This window comes from Panthera leo, chromosome B1 (genome assembly GCF_018350215.1).
Source record: "Panthera leo isolate Ple1 chromosome B1, P.leo_Ple1_pat1.1, whole genome shotgun sequence".
Classification (NCBI taxonomy): domain Eukaryota; kingdom Metazoa; phylum Chordata; class Mammalia; order Carnivora; family Felidae; genus Panthera; species Panthera leo.
The window spans coordinates 77,677,376-77,702,233 of record NC_056682.1 but is presented as its reverse complement, the minus strand read 5'-3'; the positions used below and the strand labels follow the sequence as shown (position 1 = coordinate 77,702,233).

The 24,858-nt window shown below is 35.7% G+C and overlaps 1 protein-coding gene across 15 annotated transcripts in view; it reads right to left on the bottom strand.

The window, feature by feature from the left end:
• The window catches only part of IQCM (IQ motif containing M), a 662,550-nt gene that overhangs the window by 399,559 nt on the left and 238,133 nt on the right, over window positions 1-24,858 (bottom strand). For all 15 annotated transcript variants that reach the window (XR_006201682.1, XR_006201681.1, XR_006201683.1 and 12 more), the window contains one exon: window positions 6,933-7,131. Coding sequence is in view for 12 of the 15 variants with exons in the window: in XM_042935333.1 (XP_042791267.1) it covers window positions 6,933-7,131 (199 nt within the window). In the remaining 3 variants the exon portion in view is untranslated. The remainder of the gene's footprint in view (window positions 1-6,932; window positions 7,132-24,858) is intronic.

The window sequence follows — 24,858 nt, the reverse complement described above, 5'->3', positions numbered from 1 at the left end:
AAAATCAATATATAGAAATATGTTGTTTTTCTTTATAGTTATAACAAGCTATCAGAAAAAGAAATTAAGAAACTAATCTTATTTATAAGTACATCCGAGAGAATAAAATACCTAGAAATAATCCTTTTTTCCCAAGATTTTATTTAAATTAGTTAGTTAACATAGTGTAGTACTGGTTTCAGGAATGGAATTTAGTGATTAATCACTTACATATAACAGCCAGTGCTCATCACAACAAGTGCCCTTCTTAATGCCCATCACCCATTTAGGCCATCCCCCCCACACACACACATTTCCCCCCAGCAACCCTTAGTTTGTTCTCCATAGTTAAGAGTCTCTTATGGTTTGACTCCCTCTATGTTTTTATTTTATTTTACTTTTCCTTCCCTTCCCCTATGTTTATCTGTTCTGCTTCTTAAATTACATGTATGAGTGAAATCATATGGTATTTGTCTTTCTCTGACTGGCTTATTTCACTTAGCATAATATACTCTAGTTTCATTAATGTCATTATAAATGGCAAGATTTCATTGTTTTTAATGGCTGAATAATACTCCATTGTATAGGGGCATCTGGCTGGCTCAGTCGGTTACGTGTCTGACTTCGGCTCAGGTCATGATCTCACAGTTCATGAGTTTGAGCCCCACGTCAGGCTCTGTGCTGACAGCTCAGAGCCTGGAGCCTACTTTAGATTCTGTGTCTCCTTCTCTCTCTGCTCTTCCCACGCTGTCACTCTCTGTCTCTCTCAAGAACAATTAAAAAAAAAATTTTTAAATACTCCATTGTATATATATACCATTTCCTCTTTATTCATTCATCAATCAATGGACATTTAGGCTCTTTCCACAGTTTGGCTATTGTTGATAGCCTCTTGGGTGCATGTGCCTCTTTGAATCAGCATTTTTGTATCCTTTGGGTAAATACCTAGTAGTATAACTGCTAGGTCATAGGGTAGTTCTATCTTTAACTTTCTAATGACCCTGCACACTGTTTTCCAGAGTGGCTACTCCAGTTTGTATTCCCACCAAAAGTGCAAGAGTGTTCTCCTTTCCCCTTTCTTCCACATCCTCACCAATATCTTTTGTTTCCTTAGTTGTTCATTTTAGCCATTTTGACAGGTGTGGGGTGGTATCTCATTGTGGTTTTGATTTGTATTTCCCTAATGTTGAGTGATGTTGAGCATTTTTTCATGTGTCTGTTCACCATTTGTGTGTCTTCTATGGAGAAGTATCTACTCGTGTCTTTTGCCCATTTCTTAACTGGATTATTTGGTTTTTGGGTGTCGAGTTTGATAAGTTCTTTATAGATTTTGGATATTAGCCCTTTATCTGGTATGTTATTTGCAAATATCTTCTCCCATTCTGCAGGCTGCCTTTTAGTTTTGTTGATTATTTTCTTTGCTGTGCAGAAGTGTCATTTTATCTTGGTGAGGTCCCAATAGTTCATGTTTGCTTTTGTTTCCCTTGCCTCTGGAGACGTGTCTAGTAAGAAGTTGTTATGGCTGACATCAAATAGGTTTCTGCCTGTGTTCTCCTCTAGGATTTTGATGGTTTCCTGTCTCACATTTAGGTCTTTCATCCATTTTGAATTTATTTTTGTGTATGGTATGAGAGAGTGGTCCAGTTTCATTCTTCTGCATGTCTCCAGTTTTCCCAACACTGTCTTTTTTCCACTGGATATTCTTTCCTGCTTTGTTTAAGATTAGTTGACCATATAGTTGTAGGTCCATTTCTGGGTACTCCATTCTGTTCCATTGATGTACGTGTCTGTTTTTGTGCCAGTAACATACTGTCTTGATGATTACAGCTTTGTAATACAGGTCAAAGTCTGGAATTGTAATCCCTCTCACTTTGCTTTCCTTTTTAAACATTACTTTGGTTATTCAGGGTCTTTCCTGGTTCCATACAAATTTTAGAACTCTTTGTTCTAGCTCTATGAAAAATGCTGGTGATTTTGATAGGGATTGCACTGCATTTGTAGACTGCTTTGGGTAGTATAGAAATTTTAACAGTATTTGTTCTTCCAATTCATGAGTATGGAATGTTTTACCATTTCTTTATGTCTTCTTCAATATCTTTCATAAGTGTTCTATAGTTTTGTGAGTACAGATCTTTTACCTGTTTGGGTAGGTTTATTCCTAGTTATCTTATGGTTTCTGGTGCAGTTGTAAATAGGATAGATTCTTTGATTTCTCTTTCTGCTACTTCATTATTGTATATGGAAATGCAGCTGATTTATTTATATTAATTTTATATCCTGTGACTTGACTGAATTCATGTATCAGTTCTAGCAATTTTTTTGGTGGTGTTGTTTGCGTTTTCCACACAGAGTATCATGTCATCTGTAAAGTGAAAGTTTGACTTCCTTGCCAATTTGGATGCCTTTTATTTCTTTTTGTTACCTAACTGCTGAGGCTAGGACTTCCAGTACTATGTTGAACAACAGTGGTGAAACTGGACATCCCTATTGTGTTCCTGACCTTAGGGAAAAAGCTCTAGTTTTTTCCCCATTAAGGATGATACTAGCCGTGGGTCTTTCGTGTATGGCCTTTATGATGTTCTATCTCTACTTTCTTGAGGGTTTTTATCAAGAAAGGATGCTGTATTTTGTCAAATGTTTTTTTCTGCATCTACTGAGAGGATCTTATGGTTCATACCTTTTACTTTATTAATGTGGAGTATCACATTGATTGACTTCTGAATATTAAAACACCACTGCAGCCCAGAAATAAATCCCACTTGATCACAGTTAATATGTCTTTTACTCTACTGTTGGATTCAATTTGCTAGTATCTTGTTGAGAATTTTTGCATTCATGTTCATCAGGAATATTGGTCTGTAATTCTCCTTTTTAGGATGGGTCTTTACTGGTTTTGGAATTAAGGTAATGCTGGCCTCATAGAATAAGTTTGGAGGTTTTCCTTCCATTTCTATTTTTTGGAACAGTTTCAAAAGAGTAAGTATTAGCTCTTCTTTAAATATTTGGTAATTCCCCCAGGAAACCATCTGGCACTGGACTCTTATCTGTTGGGAGACTTTTGGTTACTGATTCAATTTCTTTACTGGTTATAAGTCTGTTCAAATTTTCTATTTCTTCCTGTTTGAGTTTTGGTTTTATATGTTCCTAGGAATTTATCCATTTCTTCCAGATTTCACATATAAATAAGTTTAACCAAGGAAGTGAAATAACTGTACCTTGAAAAGTGTAAGACATTGATGAAAGAAACTGAAGATGACACAAATAAATGCAAATATATACTATGCTCATGGATTGTAAGAATTAATATTGTTTTTTTTTTTAATTTTTTTAACGTTTATTTATTTTTGAGACAGAGAGAGACAGAGCATGAACGGGGGAGGGTCAGAGAGAGAGAGGGAGACACAGAATCTGAAACAGGCTCCAGGCTCTGAGCAGTCAGCACAGAGCCCGACGCGGGGCTCGAACTCACGGACCGCGAGATCGTGACCTGAGCCGAAGTCGGAAGCTTAACCGACTGAGCCACCCAGGCGCCCCAGAATTAATATTGTTAAGATGTCCATAATACCCAAAGTAATCTACAAATTCATTATAATCCCTATCAAAATACAAGTAGCATTTTTCACAGAACTAGAACAAATAATCCTAAAATCTGTATGGAACACAAACAACTCTGTATAACCAAAACAATCCTGTGAAAGAAGAACAAAGTTGGAGGTATCATGCTCCAGGATTTCAAACTATGCTACAAAGCTTCACTGATCAAAACAAATACAAAGATCAAAAGAATAGAATAGGCAGCCCAGAAATAAACCCACTTACATGGTCAAGTAATCTATGATAATGGAGATAAGAATATACAATGAAAAAAAGACAGTCTCTTCAGTAAATGATGTTAACACTGAACAGCTACATGCAAAACAATGAAACTGGTTCAGTTCCTTACACCATAAACAAAAATAGATTCAAAATGTATTATTGACTTAAGTGAAACCTGAAAACATAAAATTCCTAGGTGAACACATAGGTAGTAAGCTCTTGAATATTGGTCTTAACAATATTTTTTAGATCTGTCTCCTCAGACAATGACAACAAAAGCCAAAATAAACAAATGGGTCTACCTCAAACTAAAAAACTTCTTCACAGCAAAGGAAATGATCAACAAAATGAAAAAGCAACATAATGAATTGGAGAAATTGTTTGCAAATGACATATCAGATAAGGGGTTAACACCCGAAATATATAAATAACTCATACAACTCAGTATAAAAAAATCCAATTAAAATATGATCAGAGAACCTGAATAGATATGTTCCCAAAGAAGACATACAGATGGCCAATAGGTACATGAAAAGATGCTCAACAGCACTCATCACCAGGGAAATACAAATCAAAACCACAATGAGATATCACCTCACACATGTCAGAATGGCTACTATCAAAAAGATAAGGAATAACAAGTATCAGTGAGGATGTGGAGAAAAGGGAACCCTTGTGCATTATTGGTAGGAATGTAAATTGGTATGGCTACTGTGGAAAATAGTATGGATGTTCCTCAAAAAATTAAAAACATAACTACTATACAATCCAACAATTCCACTGTTGGTATTTTTCAAAGAAAATTAAAATACTAATTCAAAGTTATATGCACCTCTCTGTTCATTGCAGCTCTATTTACAATAGCCAAGATATGGAAGCAACCTAATTGCCCATTAATAGATGTATATGTGTGTGCACACATACATACACACACACACACACACAATGGATTATTATTCAGATATAAAAAAGAATAAAATCTTGCCATTTTCAACAACACGGATGGACCTAAAGAATATTATGCTATGTGAAATAAGTCAGTCAAAGAAAGGCAAATATTGTATGACCTCACTGATATATGGACTCTACTATAAAACAAATGAACAAACAAAACAAAGCATAAACCAGCTCATAGATACAAAGAATAAATTAATGGTTGCCAGAAGGGAGGAGTGCAAGCAGATGGACAAAATCGGTGAAGGGGATTAAGAGGTAAAATCTTCCAGTTATAAAATAAATAATACACAGAGATGTAACGTATAGCATAGGGAACACAGTCAATGATATTGTAACAACTTTGTATGGGGACAGATGATAACACTTACTGTGGTAAACTTTTCATAACTTATATAAATATTGCATCACTATGTGTACAACAGAAACTAATACAATGTCATACGTCAATGATTCTTCAATTTAAAAAAAGAATGAAATTTTGCCATTTGTGGTAACATGGATGGATAACATAGGAATTATGCTAAGTGAAGTAAGTCAGAGAAAGATAATACCATAGGATTTCACGTACATGTGAAATTTAAAACACAAATGAACAAACAAAATAAAAACAAAACCATAGATTAAGAGAAGTGGTTGCCAGAGGAGAACTAGGGAGTAGATGAAACAGGTAAAGGAAGTGAGGTAAAAACTTCAAGTTATAAAATAAATAAGACATGGTGACTATAATAGCTCACACTCAATAATATCATAGAGCACACTTGAAAGTTGCCAAGAGAATAAATCCTGAAAAGTTAACTTCATATGGTGATGGATGGTACTAGGCTTATTGTGGTGATCATTTTGCAACGTAATCAAATACCAAATCATTATGCTGTACACCTGAAAGCACTATAATGTTATATGTCAATTATTCCTCAATAAAATTTAAAACAATAAAGGAAAGGAAGAGCTTTGTGAAGTATGAAAACAAATTCATTTAAGGCTATGTGAAGTTTGATTTAATTATGGACCTTTCAAGTGGGCAATTTAATGCCTGAATTTTGAGTTCGAGAGATAGGTCTCGATATGGCTTTAGATCAGATTAGGGACGAATCAGCCATAATAGTTCAGTAGATGATATGATATATAGAATAAGATTGGCTTTGGAGTCAGACAGACATGAGTTTGAGTTCTACCTCTGTCACTTACCAGCAGTGTTACTTTGAGCAACCAGCTTTATTTCTCTGAGCTTCAGTTTCTTCACTTATAAAATGGATAAAACTGTTACCTCACAGAATTAATGAAATATTGAAATATTAATTATATGGAAATTTTACCTTTTTGTTAAATTTTTACATGTGTTATCACATTTAATCATCATAACTACATACATGTATTATGGGTATATATATATATATATACATATATATACACACACACACACACACACACACACACACACACACACAGAGAGATAGGCAGATAGATTGCCTTCTAACAGCATTACAGAGTTCTCAGAGAAATGCATTTGGAGTGTCCACCAGAAAGCCATTCAAGAAGGTTCCTCCCAGAAGTGCTAGGAATGTAAGAGGGCACTCCTGACCTATTCTTCTATTTGTAGTTGGCTTCACAAATTCCTTGTGAGTGGTAAAACTTTAGCCCTCAAGGTGAGGATATTTTAGGATCCTCTCAGAAGTCGCCAAGATCCATCCAATCAGGTTCTTCTGCATTGTCCCAGACAAAATAAGTCCTAAATATTTGTTTTGAAAGTCAGGACTGCTGCTTATAAAAGTTTCTCAGAGGTGTGTGTGTACATGTGTGTTGTATGTATAGTTCTTTTTGAGTTGAATGTATATGCAATACAACCGTATCAAGGGGTGTGGGAAGTGAAAGAAAGTTGCTTTATGCAGAGAATAAACAGCAAAAAGGAGAAACAAAATTAGAACAAAGATAGACAGTCCTGGCCTTAGCATAAAAGTGGTCCCAAAATACTGGGTTAAGGATAAACTAGTCCTTTTGCTTAGATTCTCCAGTTTGACAAAATCTGAAACTGTCAGCAGAATAGATTATTCATACCATTTTTTTCAATGCAAAGAATGCATTCAGAATTTTATTTAGAAAATCATAGATATATTGACGAGGTGACTATTCAAAATCTACACAAGAAAATTTACACACATTATATTTAACATATGCTTTACCTTGATCATTATTCTCTGGTATCTTCTGCGTTCGAGCCACCCTCTGACATAGGCCTGCATGATGGTGATCATTTTCACTATTTTTTTGGTATTTATGAATGTGTTCCTTTCCCGGAACACTTGGAAGATTTCTATGTGTGGTCCAATTCTTTTAACTTTATTGTCAAGTTTACCACTTTTAGTTAGAATAGATTTTGACCTAAAAATAAAATATAAAACTTTCTTAGTGTAGTTAATAAGAAAAATAATCACTTCTGAAAAGTCTTAAATTCATTTCAATGATAAATATACTGAAATAGGAAATGTATTATTATTTGTACATAGATTTCACACAGATCACCTGAACATGTCAACAGGGTTCTCTAAATAAGTTTCAATATGCCAGAGTCAACGTAATATGTACAAAATTAACCTTCTAAAGAAAGCAAATCCAAAAGAAAGCAAATTTGTCAAAGCTTATCCATAACTATTCAAGAAAGAGATATAATATTTGAGGAACAAAATGTTTTCATATAACAGAGTTAGTCATATAGTTAGTCAAAATAAAGACTACTTCAAAATTATTTGGCACTGATACGCTGCTTATCAGACACAATCTGAAAAGTGATTTTATTTTCCAAATGCTCTCTATCAAAAGGCATGGTAGTGTAGTGGTAACGTCATGGACTATAGGATCACAGAAGCAAGTGACCATAATGGAAACCATTATAAACCCTGACATACTGATGTGGATGGGCCTTGCAGTGATGAAAATTTGTGAGAAAACTTCAGACTTTCTACCATGGACAGACTGTCTGTAATCTCGTGTCTGCTTTTTTCATTTATATATGGTGTATTCTTTATGTGGCAGTTAGTTTTTTCAAAGTCTTCCAAAGTTCAAAGTATAGTTTCCCTGCAATTTTTAGCATATAAAAATCTTTTTTTTCTTCTTCATTACTTTGGTTTCTGCATGTTTCACAGCTGAAATTCCAATGAGTTGCCCAGGTTGATTCATACACCAGACAGAACTGAGTCTTGGCCCTAAAAAGTACACTGTATATAGATATCTGGATCCTGGGCCCAACTTTCTTGATTCCCAGAGTGAATATCATGGCTCTGTTTCTGCATTTTCTTTCCTCTGGAGTTTATTTTGATGTCTGCATTATGCTGATTCATGAGGAGTCCTGTTCTATTTTGTACAATGGACATTATTGTTCTTCCCGTGGTAACTGAAATGTTGGGAGTCTGATTTTGATTATTTCACGCAGACATCTAGTCTCTGTCGGGTGGTAGATGGTAGATGACAGCTCAGTCTTTCTCATTTATTCTTTTATGTTAGTCTTAAAGTTTATGATACGCCTTGTATTACATGTAGTTTGAACACGAGTATAGCTAAAAACATTTAAGAGGCAATTTTGTGCCAACCAGAATGGAGATCAGCTCCCTATCAAGAGACTGTCATAACAAGTATCTTCTTTGACTCCCTGACATTCCTATTCCCAAGAAGCCAAAACTGACAAATGAAATTTGTTCAGGCACAGAAAACTGGGTTCCATATCTACTTTTCACCTATAGCTAAGGATGTAGAACTAAGGCTGTTTATTCTCTTTGTGCTTGTGTGTATAAATGAAAAAAAAAAAAGTTCTCACTCTCCTTGCAAAAGAAAAGAAGTTAGCTTTGTACAATGTTCTTGTAACTGTAGTTCTTTTGTATCTATGGCTGGTCCTTTCTCTCATTCTCTTTCTTGATAAAACTTTTTTTAGATTAATGAGTCAAAACTATATCATTTTGTGTTCCGAAGAAATATCTTATTTAGACAAAACTACACTAAAAGGCAAAGAAAAGGAAGTATACCTTTCAGAGGTTTTTTGTTTAAATTAATATTGATTTTGAACAGCTTAGAAAAGAGAGCTCTGTCTTATAAGAGGATTTTTGCTTGGTTGATATAGCAATTTTGATGAATGACCTCGATGTATTAAAAAAACTAGTGATGTAGACAAAATGTTAATGATTAGTTCTGGCTTATCCAGAGTTTAAAGACCTACTGTGAAATCTAGAGAATTCCGATTTCCTAACTTTTCTCCTTTCTGTCAGAAGAATTAAGAGAATTGTCATAGAAATACTCAAGTGTGCGAAGTGTATACCCTAAGTTCCATGTTCCAACAAGAAGAGATAAATAAATCTTAAAGGGGTATGTATGATTGTAAATTGATGTGTGATGTGTACTGTTGAAGCACGAGTATTCTGCTGGTCTCTAAAATTGCCTTGAATGTCACAGAGTTCTTAGTTACCCCCTGAAAAGTGTGTGTGTGTGTGTGTGTGTGTGTGTGTGTGTGTGTGTGTGTAAGAGAGAGAATTGAAACTGAAATTAGTTATTTTGGTTATAAGCTATAGTTAAAATGAGTGATTAGAACTATATTAAGTAAAATAATTATGAAGAAATGCAAACATGTGTACAGAATGATGGATATGTTTTGTCTGTTTTTATCAACTTAACAAGAAATAAGTTTTATCTTAGGCTTTAGACATACAGACTTTGATCAATAGTACATCTCTAAATAACTGGAATGCTAAAAATAATAGAAAGGGAAATTTGAAGTTGAAGTATAATTTATAGAAGGCTTGATGTAAAGTGAATTATATTAAAAAATAATGGATTTGAAAAGCTATAAAATATATCAAATTTTTACCAAGTCAATTTTGGTAAGTTTAATCATAAAAAAGAGAAATGCTTGTGAATCCTTGACTATAAAATGTTATTTAAGTGGTATACAAAAAGAATAAGATTGGAATTTGATTTACTTTCTGTTGCATTGACAGACTGAGTTTTGAATCCATTCTGCTCTTAATTTAACAAAGGAAAAACCATTTAATGCCTTCAATATAGTGTGCCTGGAAAATAAAAGTTACTCATATCACAAAAATATTCTATCGTAATTATCTTTTTTTTTCTTTGTGATCTACTGCTTGCAAAATCTGGTATTCCTAATGTTTAATGTTACGGTGGCTGTGTTACTATTGTTTTACTCTAAAGGAACCAATGACTTGCTCATAATCTTGGCTCTTCTAACAATTCTTTCCAATATTGTTTCTCCAAGTTCAAACTCCAAACGTAAAAATAAACTATTATTTTATATTTTAAGCTATCTTCTGGGTGTCCCAGATGGCTGCAGGACCACACCAAAGATTTTCTTCTTCACTATATAAAAGGAGGGATGCTACAAATGGTAAAGTATGTTTGGCATAGTTATATAACTGAACCAAAGATGATTTTTTGTATATTGGCCCCTACGTTGTTCTTATATCAGGATAGGACCATTAGCTCACAAGCCTGCTGGCTCAAAACTCAAAATTCTTAGACATCCTATTGTTTTAAATATCTCCCAAAAAGTATATTTTCAGCCATTCAGAGCCTGCCTATATATTTTGGAGATATTAGCAGATTAAATTCGAGACCACTGCACAACAGTGAATATCAATGTGATTATTGCAATGAAATGAGTCAAATGAATTTGTTGGTTTCCCAGTGCATATAAAAGCTATATTTACACTATACCATTGTCTACTAAGTGTGCAATAGTGTTAGGTCTAAAACAAAATGTGCATACCTTAATTTAAAATTCTTTGTTGTCATTTCAACAATCTTCACAATATGTCCACCAGGATTAGATTCCATTTTAAGAAACAACATTCTGGGGCATCAGGGTGGCTTAGTTGATTGAGCATCTGACTCTTGATTTCGGCTCAGGTCATGATCCCAGAGTTGTGGGACTGAGTCCAGAGTCAGGCTCTGCACTGACAGAGTAGAGCCTGCTTGGGATTCTCCCTCTCTCTCTCTCTCTCTCTGTCTCTCTTTCCCTCTGCCCCTCTACCCTGCCTGCTCTTTCTCTCTCAAATAAAATTTAGGGTTTTTTTTAAAGAAAAGAAAAGAAACCACTTTCTTTTCTCATCCTTAAGAAGCAACTCCTCATCGGTGCAAGTTTCATTGTGAGAACGCAGCAATTCAGTCACATCTTCAGGCTCCACTTCTAATTCTAGTTCCCTTGCTATTTTCAACACATCTGCAATTACTTCCTCCTCTCTGAAGTCTTGAATTCCTAACAGCTTCCATGAGGGTGGGAATAAACTTCTTCTAACCCATTTATGTCACTATTTTGACTTCTTCCCATGATATCACAAATATGGTTAATGGCACCTAGAATGGTGAATCCTTTCCGGAACGTTTTCAATTGACTTTACCAGATCCATCCAAGGAATCACTATCTACAGCAGCATTAGCCTTACAAAATGTAATTCTTACACAATAACAGTAAATCAGTCCATGACCCATAGCCTACAGAAGAGATACCATGTTAGCAGGCATGAAAACAACATTCATCTCATTGACCATCTCCATCAGGGCTCCTGGGTGACCAGGTAAATTGTCAGTGAACAGGAATATTTTGAAAGGAATCTTTAATTCTGAGCAGTAGATCTCAACTCTGGGCTTAAAATATTTAGTAAACCATGTTACAAACAGATGTTCTGTCATTCAAGGTTTATTGTTCCATTTATAGAGCACAGGCAGAGTAGATTTAACATAATTACTAAGGGTTCTAAGATTTTAAGAATGGTAAATAATCATTGGCTTCAACTTAAACTCACCAGCTGCATTCACCCCTAACAAGAGTCAGCCTGTCCTTTGAAGCTTTGAAGCCAGGCATTGACTTCTCCTCTCCAGCTATGAAAGTCCTAGATGGCATCTTCTTCCCATACAAGGCTGCTTCATTTACAATGAAAATCTGTTGGTTGGTGTAGCCACCTTTATGAATGGTCTCAGCTGGACCTTCTGGAGAACTTGCTGCAGCTTCTCCATCAGCACTTGCTGGCTCACCTTGCCCTTTGATGTCACTGAGATGGCTTCTTTCTTTAAACCTCATGAACCAACCTCTGCTAGCTTCCAACTTTTCTTCTGCAGCTTCCTCACCTGTCTTAGCTCTCATAGAATTGAGGAGAGTTAGGGCCTTGCTTTGGATTAGTTAGGCTTTGGCTTAAGGGAATATTGTAGCTGGCTTAATCTTCCACTCAGACCACTCAAACTTTCTCCCTCTCAGCAATAAGACTGCTTCACTTTCTTATCATTGATGTGTTCACTGGAGTAGCACTTTTCATCTCCTTTAAGAACGTTTCCTTTGCACTCACAACTTGGCTGTTTGGCACAAGAGGCCGAGCTTTCAGCTTACCTGAGCTTTCGGCACGCCTTCCTCACTAAGCTTAATCATTTCTAGCTTTTGACCTAAAGTGAGGGATGTTCAACACTTCCTTTCACTTATTAAATGATCTAATTTCAATCTTGTTATGTCTCAGGGAACAGGCAGGTCTGAGGAGAGGAGACACAGGGGGAACAGCCAGTTGGTGGAGCAGTCAGAACACCACATTTATGGATTTTGGGTGTGTTTTGTGACACCCCAAAACAATTACAATAGGAACAACAAAAATCACTGACCACAGAACTGTAACAAATATAATAATTATGAAGAAGTTTGAAATATTGAAAAAATTACCAAAATATGACACAGACACATGAAGTGAGCAAATGCTGTTGGAAAAATTGCTCAACACAGGGTTGCCACAAACCCTCATTTTGCAAAAAAAAAAAAAAAAAAAATGCTACTGTGAAATGCAATAAAGTTAAGCACAGCAAAACAAAGTATGCATATAGTTCTCTCTAAACTAATCTCTAAAATAAAGTTATATGTATAAAAATATCAATCATAGTTTTCCTTACCATGGGAGAAATCCAGAAACAAATATCTAAGTAAACTGTATTATACCCAGTCAATAAATTATGAGGTCATAAAAGTGATATTTATGAACATTATGTAATAACTTAAGTGCTTACTATTCCAAAAAAGGATATTAAGAGAATGAAGACATTAAATTATATGCATTATACGATTGCAACATTATTTTCTAAATGATGTATATAAATAAGTCCAGAAAGAAACATGCTAAATATTATTAGTGACTGTATTAATGTGGTGGTTCCGAATCAAGTGAGGCATCTAAGAAATATTTTCAAAGAACTCCTGCTCAGGGTCTTTCCTCATAGATTCTGATGCATTAACTCCTCCAATAAAATGCAAATCCATGATTAAACAGTATGTTGTGAAGAAAACCTTAGGTTAATTTTTTTAACGTTTATTTATTTTTGAGACAGAGAGAGACATCATGAATGGGGGAGGGGCAGAGAGGGAGGGAGACACAGAATCGGAAGCAGGCTCCAGGCTCTGAGCCATCAGCCCAGAGCACGATGCGGGGCTCAAACTCACGAACCTTGAGATAGTGACCTGAGTTGAAGTCGGACGCTTAACCGACTGAGCCACCCAGGCGCCCTGAAAACCTTAGCTTTAATAGAAATGGTTAAAACTCACTATTGAACAACATGGGTGTGAACTGTGCAGGTCTACTTATATGTGGATTTTTTCAATATAGTACAGTACTATATATGTATTTTCTCTTCCCTTATGATTTGCTTAATAACATCTTTTCCAGCTTACTATATTGTAAGAATATGGTATATGATACATTTAGCATACAAAATATGTGTCAATTGACTTTTTATTACCAGTAAGGCCTCTGGTCAACAGAAAATTAGTAGTTAAGTTTTGAGGGAGTCAAAAAGTTATATGCAAAATTTTTATTCTGTGGGAGAGTCAGCACCCTAATCTCCATGTTGTCCAATTGTCAACTGTATTTATTTCTTGTTCTCTATTTTTATATTTTATGTAGACTAATATGCATTGTACAACAAAAAAATAAATATATAATAATTAAATCCATTAATAGCAGTAGTAGCAGCAGCAATATTTTATTAAACATTTGTTTCAGATATACTTTCTCCCTTAATCCTGAAAACAGTTTTATTGGATGGGCGCCTGAGTGACTCAGTTGAGTGTGCAACTTAACTTTGGTTCAGGTCATGATCCCAGTATCGTGGGGTCTAGCCCCACATCCACCTCCACTGACCATGGATCGTGCTTAAGATTCTCTTTCTGTCTTTGCCCCTGCCCCGCTCATGCACTCACTCGTGCCCTCTCCCTCTAAAATAATAAATAAATATAAATGTTAAAAATAAAATAATAATTTTATTGGATAAATGTTACTATTATGATTTCACCCATTGATGCAAGAGAAATTAGGTGACTTCCAAAGATCATGAAGGTGTAATTAGCATAGTCAGAATTCAAAGTCCTCCTTGCCTTGTATGTAATAAAATCAAAAGAGAACAAAATCATGTCCTGACTTCCCCAATCCTCAATTGTTTAGGATGATTTGGGTGACTGGCTCTAGGTTTCTCTTCTTTTGTTTGTTACAGCAGTACTGAAAAGATACAGCCATACAACATATACTAAGATAGGGGAGATGCATTGTGACTGCCAAATATATGGAGGCCAAGTGACCTCTTATTAGAGAATCAGTAGGAACTATCCTGTGCTTACCGTCTAAATGAAATTTAAAAATTTATCTTCTTTCACAATGTCTTAACACAATTCTGATATGGAGAGAATTCTCATTTTTACAGATTCTTAGCCACTAAAGAGTCTCTATAAAGTTCTTCTGGAAAATCTTTATGAAGATAAATATATAAGTCATTAGAGGCTACATATAAAAACAGTTTTCCTCATTGAAGAGACCACCTGCTTTGTCCTCAAGCCACCTCCTGCTAAAGTCACCCTAAGAAAGACTGAAAGACCAGGGATGGCTTGAATAGCTGAATTTGACTTTTTCATTTGAAGTTTGACAAATTTATCAAGGTATGAAATCAAGTAGTTTTCAGTGAGAGAAGAAATCATTAAGCAAGATTACATGTGAGAAAAGATACAATAAGTTAATTAGTAAGTTAATCATGTCTGAACATTAGATACTGAGCTTGGCAAACATTTGAACAGGGAATTTCCTTTCAACTACTAATGCTTATATGGTAATATATATTAAACACTAAATCAGTTTTAGAGTTTGGTTCAGATATTGCTACTAATTAGTTTTGGCTGATATTGAAGTATTTTGTATGCTCCATTTATAAAAGCACTGCTTGCCCATCTGTTCATAGGTTGAAAGTGATTAAAGGGTACTTATTTTGGCTGTTGTAAAAGCCAAATACTTTTTAAGCTGCAAATATGTGACAAAACCAGTTGAGGTTGCCAAGTTCAGAAATGTATTAAAAGAGATTTGTGATGTTTCCCTCCCCCAATTCCTCTTCCAACCTGCATTATCAAAAAGTAAATATCACTGTTTTCCCGATCAGACTAGCATGCCTCTTTGTCCAAATGCTTGCAATTTCGTTATAATTTTCACAATTTACCCTGATTTGGATCCTCTGCTACCAAGCTGTGTTGAGGGCTTTCGTTTCCTGTACGTGCAGCCTTGAAGTAGAAACATGTGATGCCCTCGTGCTCTGCATGCCAGATTTGAAAGCAATGTGGGTAACGAGTGAAGTAAGTTTGTGGCCTCCTTTAATCCCCTACATGAGGTCTGTTCAGTTTGAAAACAATGCATTTAAATTCAGAGTGGGATTTTAAAAAACAAAGATTTTTAAGAACAGGGATGCACTACATTTCCATGAATAATATAGTCTCAATACTATTTAAAATTTTTAAGTAATCCCTACACCCAATGTGGGGCCCGAACTCACGACCCCTAGATCAAGAGTCACATGCTTTTCTGACTGATACTGCCAGGCGCCCCTTGTCTTAATACTATTTAATACTTCATTTCCAAATCTTCCCAAGGGATTAGTGCTGCATATTTGTAAAACCTGTACACTTCAAAAATCAGACCGGGGTTTCGGGGACTTTTAAAAATAAGATGCAATCTCCTGAAGTGGAAAATAACACCACTTTAATTCAGGCAAAATGTTTAGTTTCAATATCTGCATGAAATGCATTTTCTTCTGTTCTTTATACACTCCTTTTGTATTTTGATCATTCCTCATGATGTCAGCCTGCCAGACGCTCCCAAAACCAAGTCGCCTCTTATTTTTGGCTGTTCCCGGTAGCATAGCAATCTCTCAAAGTAGATCATATTAAAGGGTGGGGTCGACATTCTATCTGAAGTCTCTGTGGGTAGGCTCAGTCAGTTAAGCATCTGACTCAGCCTCAGGTCATGATCCCGCAGTCCATGGGTTCAAGCTCCACATTGGGTTCTGTGCTGGCAGCTCAGAGCCTGGAACTTGCTTCGGATTCTGTGTCTCCCTCTCTCTCTGCCCCTCCTCTGCTTGCACTCTGTCTGTCTGTCTCTCTCTCTCTCTCAAAAATAGATAAGTATTTAAAAGATTAAAGTTTCTGGGGGTATTTGCTTTAGTTTATTTACTACCTGAAGTTCTCTAACTAGTACCTATCCAGCAGTGCAAGTGATATAATGGGTTGGTAGGATTTTCTCTCCTTGACCCTACAGAAATTCTCCCAGCCAATTTTGTCATATCTAGGGAAAGATGGGTTTTATTATTACTGCTGCTGTTGCTTGGTATCAATTTATCAAAAGCTTTTCCTCAAAACAACTTGGAAATATCTAAGTTCAAATTCAGTTCAAAAAAAACCCCACAATTATTCTTTCCCTCACATATAAACATTTTGGAGGAGCACTTATTTATTGTGAATTAAAATGAAATTGTCATTTTACATAGTAGAAAAAAAGTAGAAAGGAAATGTTATTTTTGTTCAAGTTTCATTGATTCTGATTTTATGGTCAAGGTAATCGATGATGCACTTTCAGAGAATTCTCTTTCATACAAACATTTAAAACTCCTTTTTATTGTGCCTATGTGTTTTATCCATAGGACACTGAAAAAACTTACCCTGAAGATGCCTGAAATGACTAGGATGTTTATGCCAAAGGTGTAATAGGAGCTGATTTTTCTGTGGCACAGTGACCAGAATTGTCAATTTTTCATGAGCTTATCTAAAAAATAGGGAACATGAGTTGTCTACTCTCCCAATAGTGTAATTTGCTTATTTCTCTTGGGGTGACCCTCTGCTCCTGGCCCAAACTTTAGTCAGTCCTAGAGGAGAGTTGCCTCCACCCACTGCCATCTGTCTCTCTCATCTCTGCTCAAAAAGGGCATACAATGAAGACTGGTGCCTGTTCATAAATTACTTGTCCCTAGAATAGAATTCAGGTGATTCTAAAATCATTTTCTGATATTACTCTCAATCTTTTAGCCCCAACCACGTATATGTTTTAGGGACTGTCATTTCTAGGAATTCAGAGACCCTCAGGCAGGCACAAAGAGTGATGGTCAGACAGTGGCAGGTCAAAGTCTATTAGAAAATCAGGAAACGTGGATGGTCTTCAGAGCAACCTGCAGGAGACAGAGAGGGACTTTATAGCCCCCTTTCTCCTTGTTTCTGCCTCCGCACTCTCTCTCTGTGAGTTCTTCCATTAAAAACTAATTGAAAATCTGATTTTCCCTGCTTGAGATATTCATTTATTTTGCTTGCGGGCAGGACTACTGTGATTTAGAGATGGGAATTTATGTGTGTTTTTCCTCCCATGATTCTGCTTGTTGCTCCTCAGACATTTGCGTTCTGATCCCATGCAGGAATCACACCTTCACAGGGGCTTCCCTTTTAATCAGGCTCAGCCATTTTTCCCCCCAGGTACTGATTCTATGTAGTCAGTTTCTTCCTTGCTCACTGCTACATCCCTCAGCAGACACTGGTGGAATCAAGAATAACCCATGCATATGAGAGACAAAGTAAACTCAAGACTTTTCTAACTTCTCAGCCACCTCTACTTCAAAGAAGAAAGCAGAAGTTCCCAATTCAGCCTCTAGCTTAAGCCAATATGCTCCAACTCCGTTTTACCAGAGAATCCAGCTATCAGAATGTGGTTACTGTTTGGCTTGCCTACTGGTGTTAATGTATCTCCATCCAATTGGACAAGATTGAAAAAACCAGATGGTGCTGACCTAATGATCCTTGGTGACTCTCACCGATGCTGGATTCTGGACACATTCAGAGATCGAAGCTGCCAATGGTCTACTGCCGACCTTGCTCCTGCTTGGGTGTATGGCTTTCTTGAGTAGAATCCTTACACAGGAATGTAAGTAATAAAAGGCACCAAAATTCCATAATTAACAACTAAGAGAAAGTTTCAAAATTGTTGGCAACAGTCATAAGCAGGGGGCCAACAGTTCCTGAATATTCAGACCAAAGTAGACATTCTAAAAGCCAGGGAAAGCTAAGATAGGTGAAGGATCAGCACAAAGGACACACCAAGCAGGGAAAAGAAATAATTGAGCCAATTACCTGACCTATATTTAGCTACCTTTGTCCTCTTCTTACACTATTGAGGAACAGGCCTGAGGAAGGCAGGCCTGGAACACTGGGAAACATTTGGCCAAATGATAATACTTGGCTTTAAGGTGTATGAGTTTTGAGATGGTAGCATTTCCCAGCAGATACAGTTCTCTGGTATCTTCCCAGATTTCTTCATATCACAAGATAATGGCGCTGGAGGTACTACTCTATCAAGGTACTACTCTATCAAGGTACTACTCTATTAACTTGATAACCCTAGCAGAAAGCAGTGAATTCATCCTAGGAATTGACAGAGCTGGAAGTTGAAGGGAACACTGGACATAGTCAAATACACCCTCTCGCTAGCTACTCAAAGTGTGATATGAGGACCAGCAGCATTTGGCATGACCTGGGGTTTACTGGAAATGCAGTATCTCAGGCAATGCAATATCTCATTGGTTCTATGTTGCTCAATAAGAATGACCATCATACCAAAGAGGGCAGAACAAATACTCATAGAAGAGAACTCAAACTGGAAAGATTTCATAAGCAAAACTGAAGCTCCTCTTAGTTAAATTTTCTGGGCTCAGACAAATAATTTTCCAGATTCATCTGTTGATCTGCTCTCTTTGAGAAACCGGACGATGAATGTGATATGAGAATTCTGGAGAACGGTAAATGTCTTCACTTTCAAAGAGGAAAGAATTAAAAAAAATATGTAAAGTATGGGGCAGTAAGTATGGACCAGATTTTATCAGTTACCAACTGGATGGTATATAATTAAAGTAGTAATGGTGCCAAGAGTCAGAATGTGTATAAAAAGAATGTCATGCCATCTTGAATTTCTTTTACTTTATTTTAATTTTATTATTATTATTGTATTGTTTTGCTAGATTGCTATTATTTATGATGTTTCTGAATGTCAGGAAGGTAATTTTCAAGGTTCTCATAAAATCTTTGTCAACCAGGTAGAGAAATAATAGGCTGATTGGGTGGTCTTGTGTGTAGGGTGGATAGTATCATTACCAGCTGAGATAGGGAATATAAGAAAGAAGATTTGGAGAAGGGATACATAATTACTTCAGTTTTGAGAAATGGTTATGGGATATTACAGTAAAGATACTAATAAGCAGTAGAAATGGGGAAAAAAGCTACAAATAGCTAAAAAAGGGAAAAAATTCATTACAAGACAAAGACAAAATTCAAAAATTTAATTCATCCATTGAAAAAATATTCATTCATTCATTCATTCATTCATTGTAAGATGCTCTTCTAGAACTGAGGATATATTAGTAATTAAAACATAGAAAACTCTCTGTCCACATTGGGCTTATATTCTAGTGGGAAAGACAAACAGTAATCACAGTAAACAACTTAACTGCAGAGTATTTTAGAGGCAATATATGCTATGATAAAAAAACAAATAAAGTGGGAAGGCAATTAGGGAGTGATAGCAAGGGTGGAAGATAAAATTTCAAATGTGTGTCATGGCAGGTATAAGTTCTTGAAAAGGTAATATGTCAGCTAATTTTCTGAAGTAAATGTGACAAGGAGTTAAATCCAATGTTGAGATGTGACAGCTTTACTTGCAAAGCTATGCAATTGGTTGATGCATATGATTATACAAAGAATTCCTCTCAGACCCATGGAGATGGTTAGGTACCTTTCCTCCATCATTGCAGTTACCACATTACTTTATAATTATCTCTGGGTCTATCACCCTTCTATACTCTGAATTCCCTGAGAGCAATGACTCTTTCTTGTGTGCTTGGAAATATTTAGTAGATGAAGAAAAGAAGAGCAGAAAAGAGAAGAAAGGAGAGATGAAAGGAGAACAAAATGGGGACAAATTAGAATATCTGATGTCTCAGAGTCTGCTTGTTTGGGGTTTTGTTTGTATTTCAGAATTTAAATCAATGTATTACCCTTAAGAAATTGTCCACCAAAACTGACATAACGATGGGCTTCATGAATGGATCCACAGTGTTGACAGTTTGGTCTCATTCTAGCTGTGTAGATAAAATTATATCTGAAATACTGTTTTTTCCTAAGCAACATACTTTATTTTTTTTAAGTTTATTTATTTGTTTTGAAGGGGGAGGGGCAGAGAGAGAGGGAGAAAGAATCTCCACACTGATAGTGTGGAGCCCAACATGGGGCTCTATCTCAAAACTGTGAGATCATGACCTGAGCCAAAATCAAGAGTAAGAAGCTTAACGAACTGAGCCACCCAGGCTCCTCCAAACATCTTTTCATGCTAAGCAAGATACTTTAAAAAGGATACTTTTGAGTATGGTGAGCACCTGTTCCTTTCCTCTATTTTATACCTCCTTGACTTTTATAGAACTGCACTTCCTCCAGTCCACTCATGTGACTTCAACATGATTTGTCTAGGGTTGATTGTGTCATCCACACTGAAAGGTCAGCCAGAATAATTCGGGGCAGCGGGGGGGGGGGGGGGCAGTCAGTGGGTGTGGATGTGTGAAAGAGACCATTCTTTTTGGTAAGAGCAGGAAGTAAGTCAATTGCAAATAGCTGGAAGCAAGCCATTTTCCTTAACACATGGAGAAAAAGTCTTTAGTAAGAGGTATTAAAGCCAAGCAGGAGCAAGCAGAGATTTGAAATGAATGAAGAGAGTACATCTTGAAGACATTACATTTGACCTCTGAACAACATGGGGGTTATAGGCACTGACCCCTTGTGCAATAAAAAATTACATATAACTTTTGACACCCCCCAAAAAACTTAATAGCCTGTTGACCGAAGGCCTTTCTGATAACGTACACATATTTTGTACATGTATCATATACTGTATTCTTATAATGAAGTAAGCTAGAGAAAAGAAAATGTTACTAAGAAAATCATAAGGAAGAAAAAATAGACTTACAGTACTATATTGTAAAAAAATCCTCACATAAGTGGACCCTTGTAGTCCAAACCCATATTTTTCAAGAGCCAACTGTACTTGAGTCTGTTGAACCAGTTAAACCTGAGATGTTAAAAAGATACAAAGAGCAGATGCCCACCTTACTCTACACTCTTTGAATCTCCATTTACATGGACATACAGATTTAAGTATCATTTTGCTTAAACTAAGTTGAATTACCATTCTAACATGTTGTAAAACCATTATATATATATATATATATATATATATATATATATATATATATCTTAAAACCATCATATAAATACACACACACACACACACACACACACACACACACACACACTTAGGGGCTTAATATAAAAAGAGAAGACTAGTAACTAGGGCAGTGCCTTCAAGAAGATAAAGTCAGGACCAACGGGTACGAGTTCAAGGGGGATAGGTGGTGAGCTTTATACAGAGAACTGTCTGAAGAATCTGAAAAGTCCTTACATTAAATGAGATGCCACTTGAACAGAAACATTATGAATCCCTGGAGTTTTCAAGTAGAGGCTATGTGGGTACTGTATTATAAAAATGCACGCTTTGGATAGACGGTTTCAGTAGAAAATATCTAAGGTTCCTTAAACTCTGGGATTCTATTAGTCTCCAAAGACAAAACACACAAGTGGAAGTACCATTGGGGAAACATTATTCCCCATAAATATTATTCCCCATAAATTTATTTTCATAATTTCTTAGGCTGAGTACTGCCCCAGATAAAGAACCGTTCATGGAAGATACTAACCATAAACAAGCTAATGTTACATTATTAGGCAACAAAATTTCAAGAAGAGATCAAAGGCAAGTTATCAGTTGGTAAATTATAAAAATTGTGTTGAGATAAAATAAGAGAACCTGACCCTGTCTGGGAAAAAATGGCAATGCACAAATATAGTAATTTCAAAGGAAACACTCAACAACCCACCTAAATTTCCTGACTCTGAAATGTGAATTTCATACTTACATATGGCAATAAATGTACTATATTTTTTAATATCAAAAAAGGAAAAATTGAGGATAGTGCAATTTTACTTTTCAGTGACATATTGGTTATTCATGTCTTGTTACTATTATCCTTTTGGTTCCAGTATACTATAAAATAGTAAGGAGAAAGTATGTAATTATTCCACATCTACATATTTACATGACCTATCTGGACAGTTAAAATTCTAAAGAATAAAAAAAAAGGAACTTCAGGTTTCCAAAATGGTATACTTTTCTCATAGATGATATATTCAAATAACATTTTCATCATCCAAAATTGAAACAAGTACTAAAAAGGTGAAAAGTGATGACCAGCCTCTGAACTTATTACAACTAGAAGGCTAGTATTATGAATCAACAATAGAATATTTTTCCTCTATGAATTAAAGATCCATCAACTGCTCTGTTCTATACTTGCAAATCAGTCAGTCATTAAAAAAAAAACCAATTAAGTGCTTTAGAAATTCAACAAAAGGAAAATTCATCACGGAGGTCATATGAATTTGCAAGGGATTAACAGCTCACTGCAGAAAGACATCAAAAGAAAATAAGAGTCTTATTCATGGAATATAATAGTTTATCTGAAGGAAAAAGATTTTTGCCATATGGCTTGAGGTACTAAACAAGTTCGAGTAGACTCAAAGAAGATTGTTTATTTATATAAAGAAAATCTTTCTCACAGAAAATAAAAGTACAGTGTCATCGCAATAGTACAATAGATTACAATCAATAAAGCTCCTGGCTCACAATTTTTTGCTTAGATCTTGAGAATGGACTCTGTGTGTGCTGATGCATATTTCCCTTGACCTAATAATATAAACTGCATTTGATACTTTACATTAAAAATACTATATAAAAATAAGAGAAAAATGGGCTAGGTATAAAGAAGTTAATGAACAGATTTTTAAAAAGATGATGCTAGGAGAAGATAAGATCTTACTTTATTGCAAATATCAATCTTTACCTTTATTGAGGTAAAAAAGAATAAATATATATACATAATTCATGTACACATTACCTTTTTTACACTAAAAATTAAGAGTTACATTTATTTGTCTTTAATTCTTTCTGGTTTAGAAAACTTATAATTGAGGGGCGCCTGGGTGGCGCAGTCGGTTAAGCGTCCGACTTCAGCCAGGTCACGATCTCGCGGTCCGTGAGTTCGAGCCCCGCGTCAGGCTCTGGGCTGATGGCTCGGAGCCTGGAGCCTGTTTCCCATTCTGTGTCTCCCTCTCTCTCTGCCCCTCCCCCGTTCATGCTCTGTCTCTCTGTCCCAAAAATAAATAAAAAACGTTGAAAAAAAATTTAAAAAAAAAACAAACTTATAATTGGTATTTTACTTTAAAAAACAATAAAATTCACAAAAATGTTCCTTTGACAATTCTAAATGAACTGAAATCAGTTGGCTTTCTTTGAAATGCTTCACTTATACTTTCCTTAATAATGGTTTCAGGCTTTCTCAACCATACTTTAATCTTATGGATTTCTAATAATCTGAAACCTGTGGAGTTTTAACAATTTCACAATTTATTATTTAAATTGAAATACTGAAGTAGAAATTATTCAGAAACAAACGTTATAAATGCTCATCTATGAAAATTATATTCTAAAAATGTTGAGCAAGGGCGTATATGAAAAAAATGTTTACACCAGAATTAGAAAATTAAGGCAATAAGATCACCTCTCTCTTATAAAAATACACAAATGTATATATTTAAGAACCCAAAAATAAAAGCAACCAGCCACTGTTTGGAGTCTGCAACCTGCAAAATTCAACCTAAATGTACTGGATTTGAGGACTACAGCTCTTTGTTTAATAATAACGCTAATGAAAAGTCTTCTGTACATCTGTACATATATTTGCACAGGCAAATGTACCTAAGCATTACTATGCCATCTTTTCTTCTCCTAAATTTTGAGATCTTGATAGCTGAAAAAACAGGGAGATAAAAGAAAAAGATAGGAACTTGAAAACCTGTCTCTTAAGTTTATGATCATTGAAGACTAGGACAGAAACCATCATGACTCTGCCTTTTGAACCATCATTTACCTACGGAAGGGCAACAGGTTCCATTCCCCACCTCCCCCACCAAGAACAGGAGTGGGTACACCAATTTGCGTAATTCCAAATCAAGTGCAGCAACTCCATTTTTCATTTGCTTAACTTCCTAGCCCCACCTTTTAGCAGACAAGAGACTGTTTCTTTAAAAAATAATGCTGAGTTAGCACACAAACCAGTTCTATTTGCCAAATGTAGAGGGTTCCTGCAAAGCTTGTGGGTATGTGTAAATGAATTCCATTATCTTTTCTTTTTTTTCTATAACTAAGAAGAGGGGATGGGGGGCAAACTGTCTTGTATTTACTCTAGCCTGATAGTGACATATATTTACCCTTGAAATGCAAATGTGCTTTAGAAATTGGCCAGTACCCCATTGAAGTTGACTGATGACTGACAGAAGGTTATAATACACCCTGCCTCATGCAGGCTGTAAGGAAACCTTGAGCTGAAAATATATGGGAAATTCCTTTCTAACAAGAAAAATCCTTCAGGTCAAGCTTATAAGGTCTCAACATTTGGATTTTAAAGTTTTCTGGAATTTCTATGACAGAAATGGTGTGGGATTTCAGGTAAACAAGAAAATATTAATATTGTTTCACTAAGATATTTTCAATGAAATTGTCTGCATGTTTTGTATTTACAGTTTTATATTGTTCACCACTTTATTTTCACATTGCTTCCTTCTCCCTGGGATTC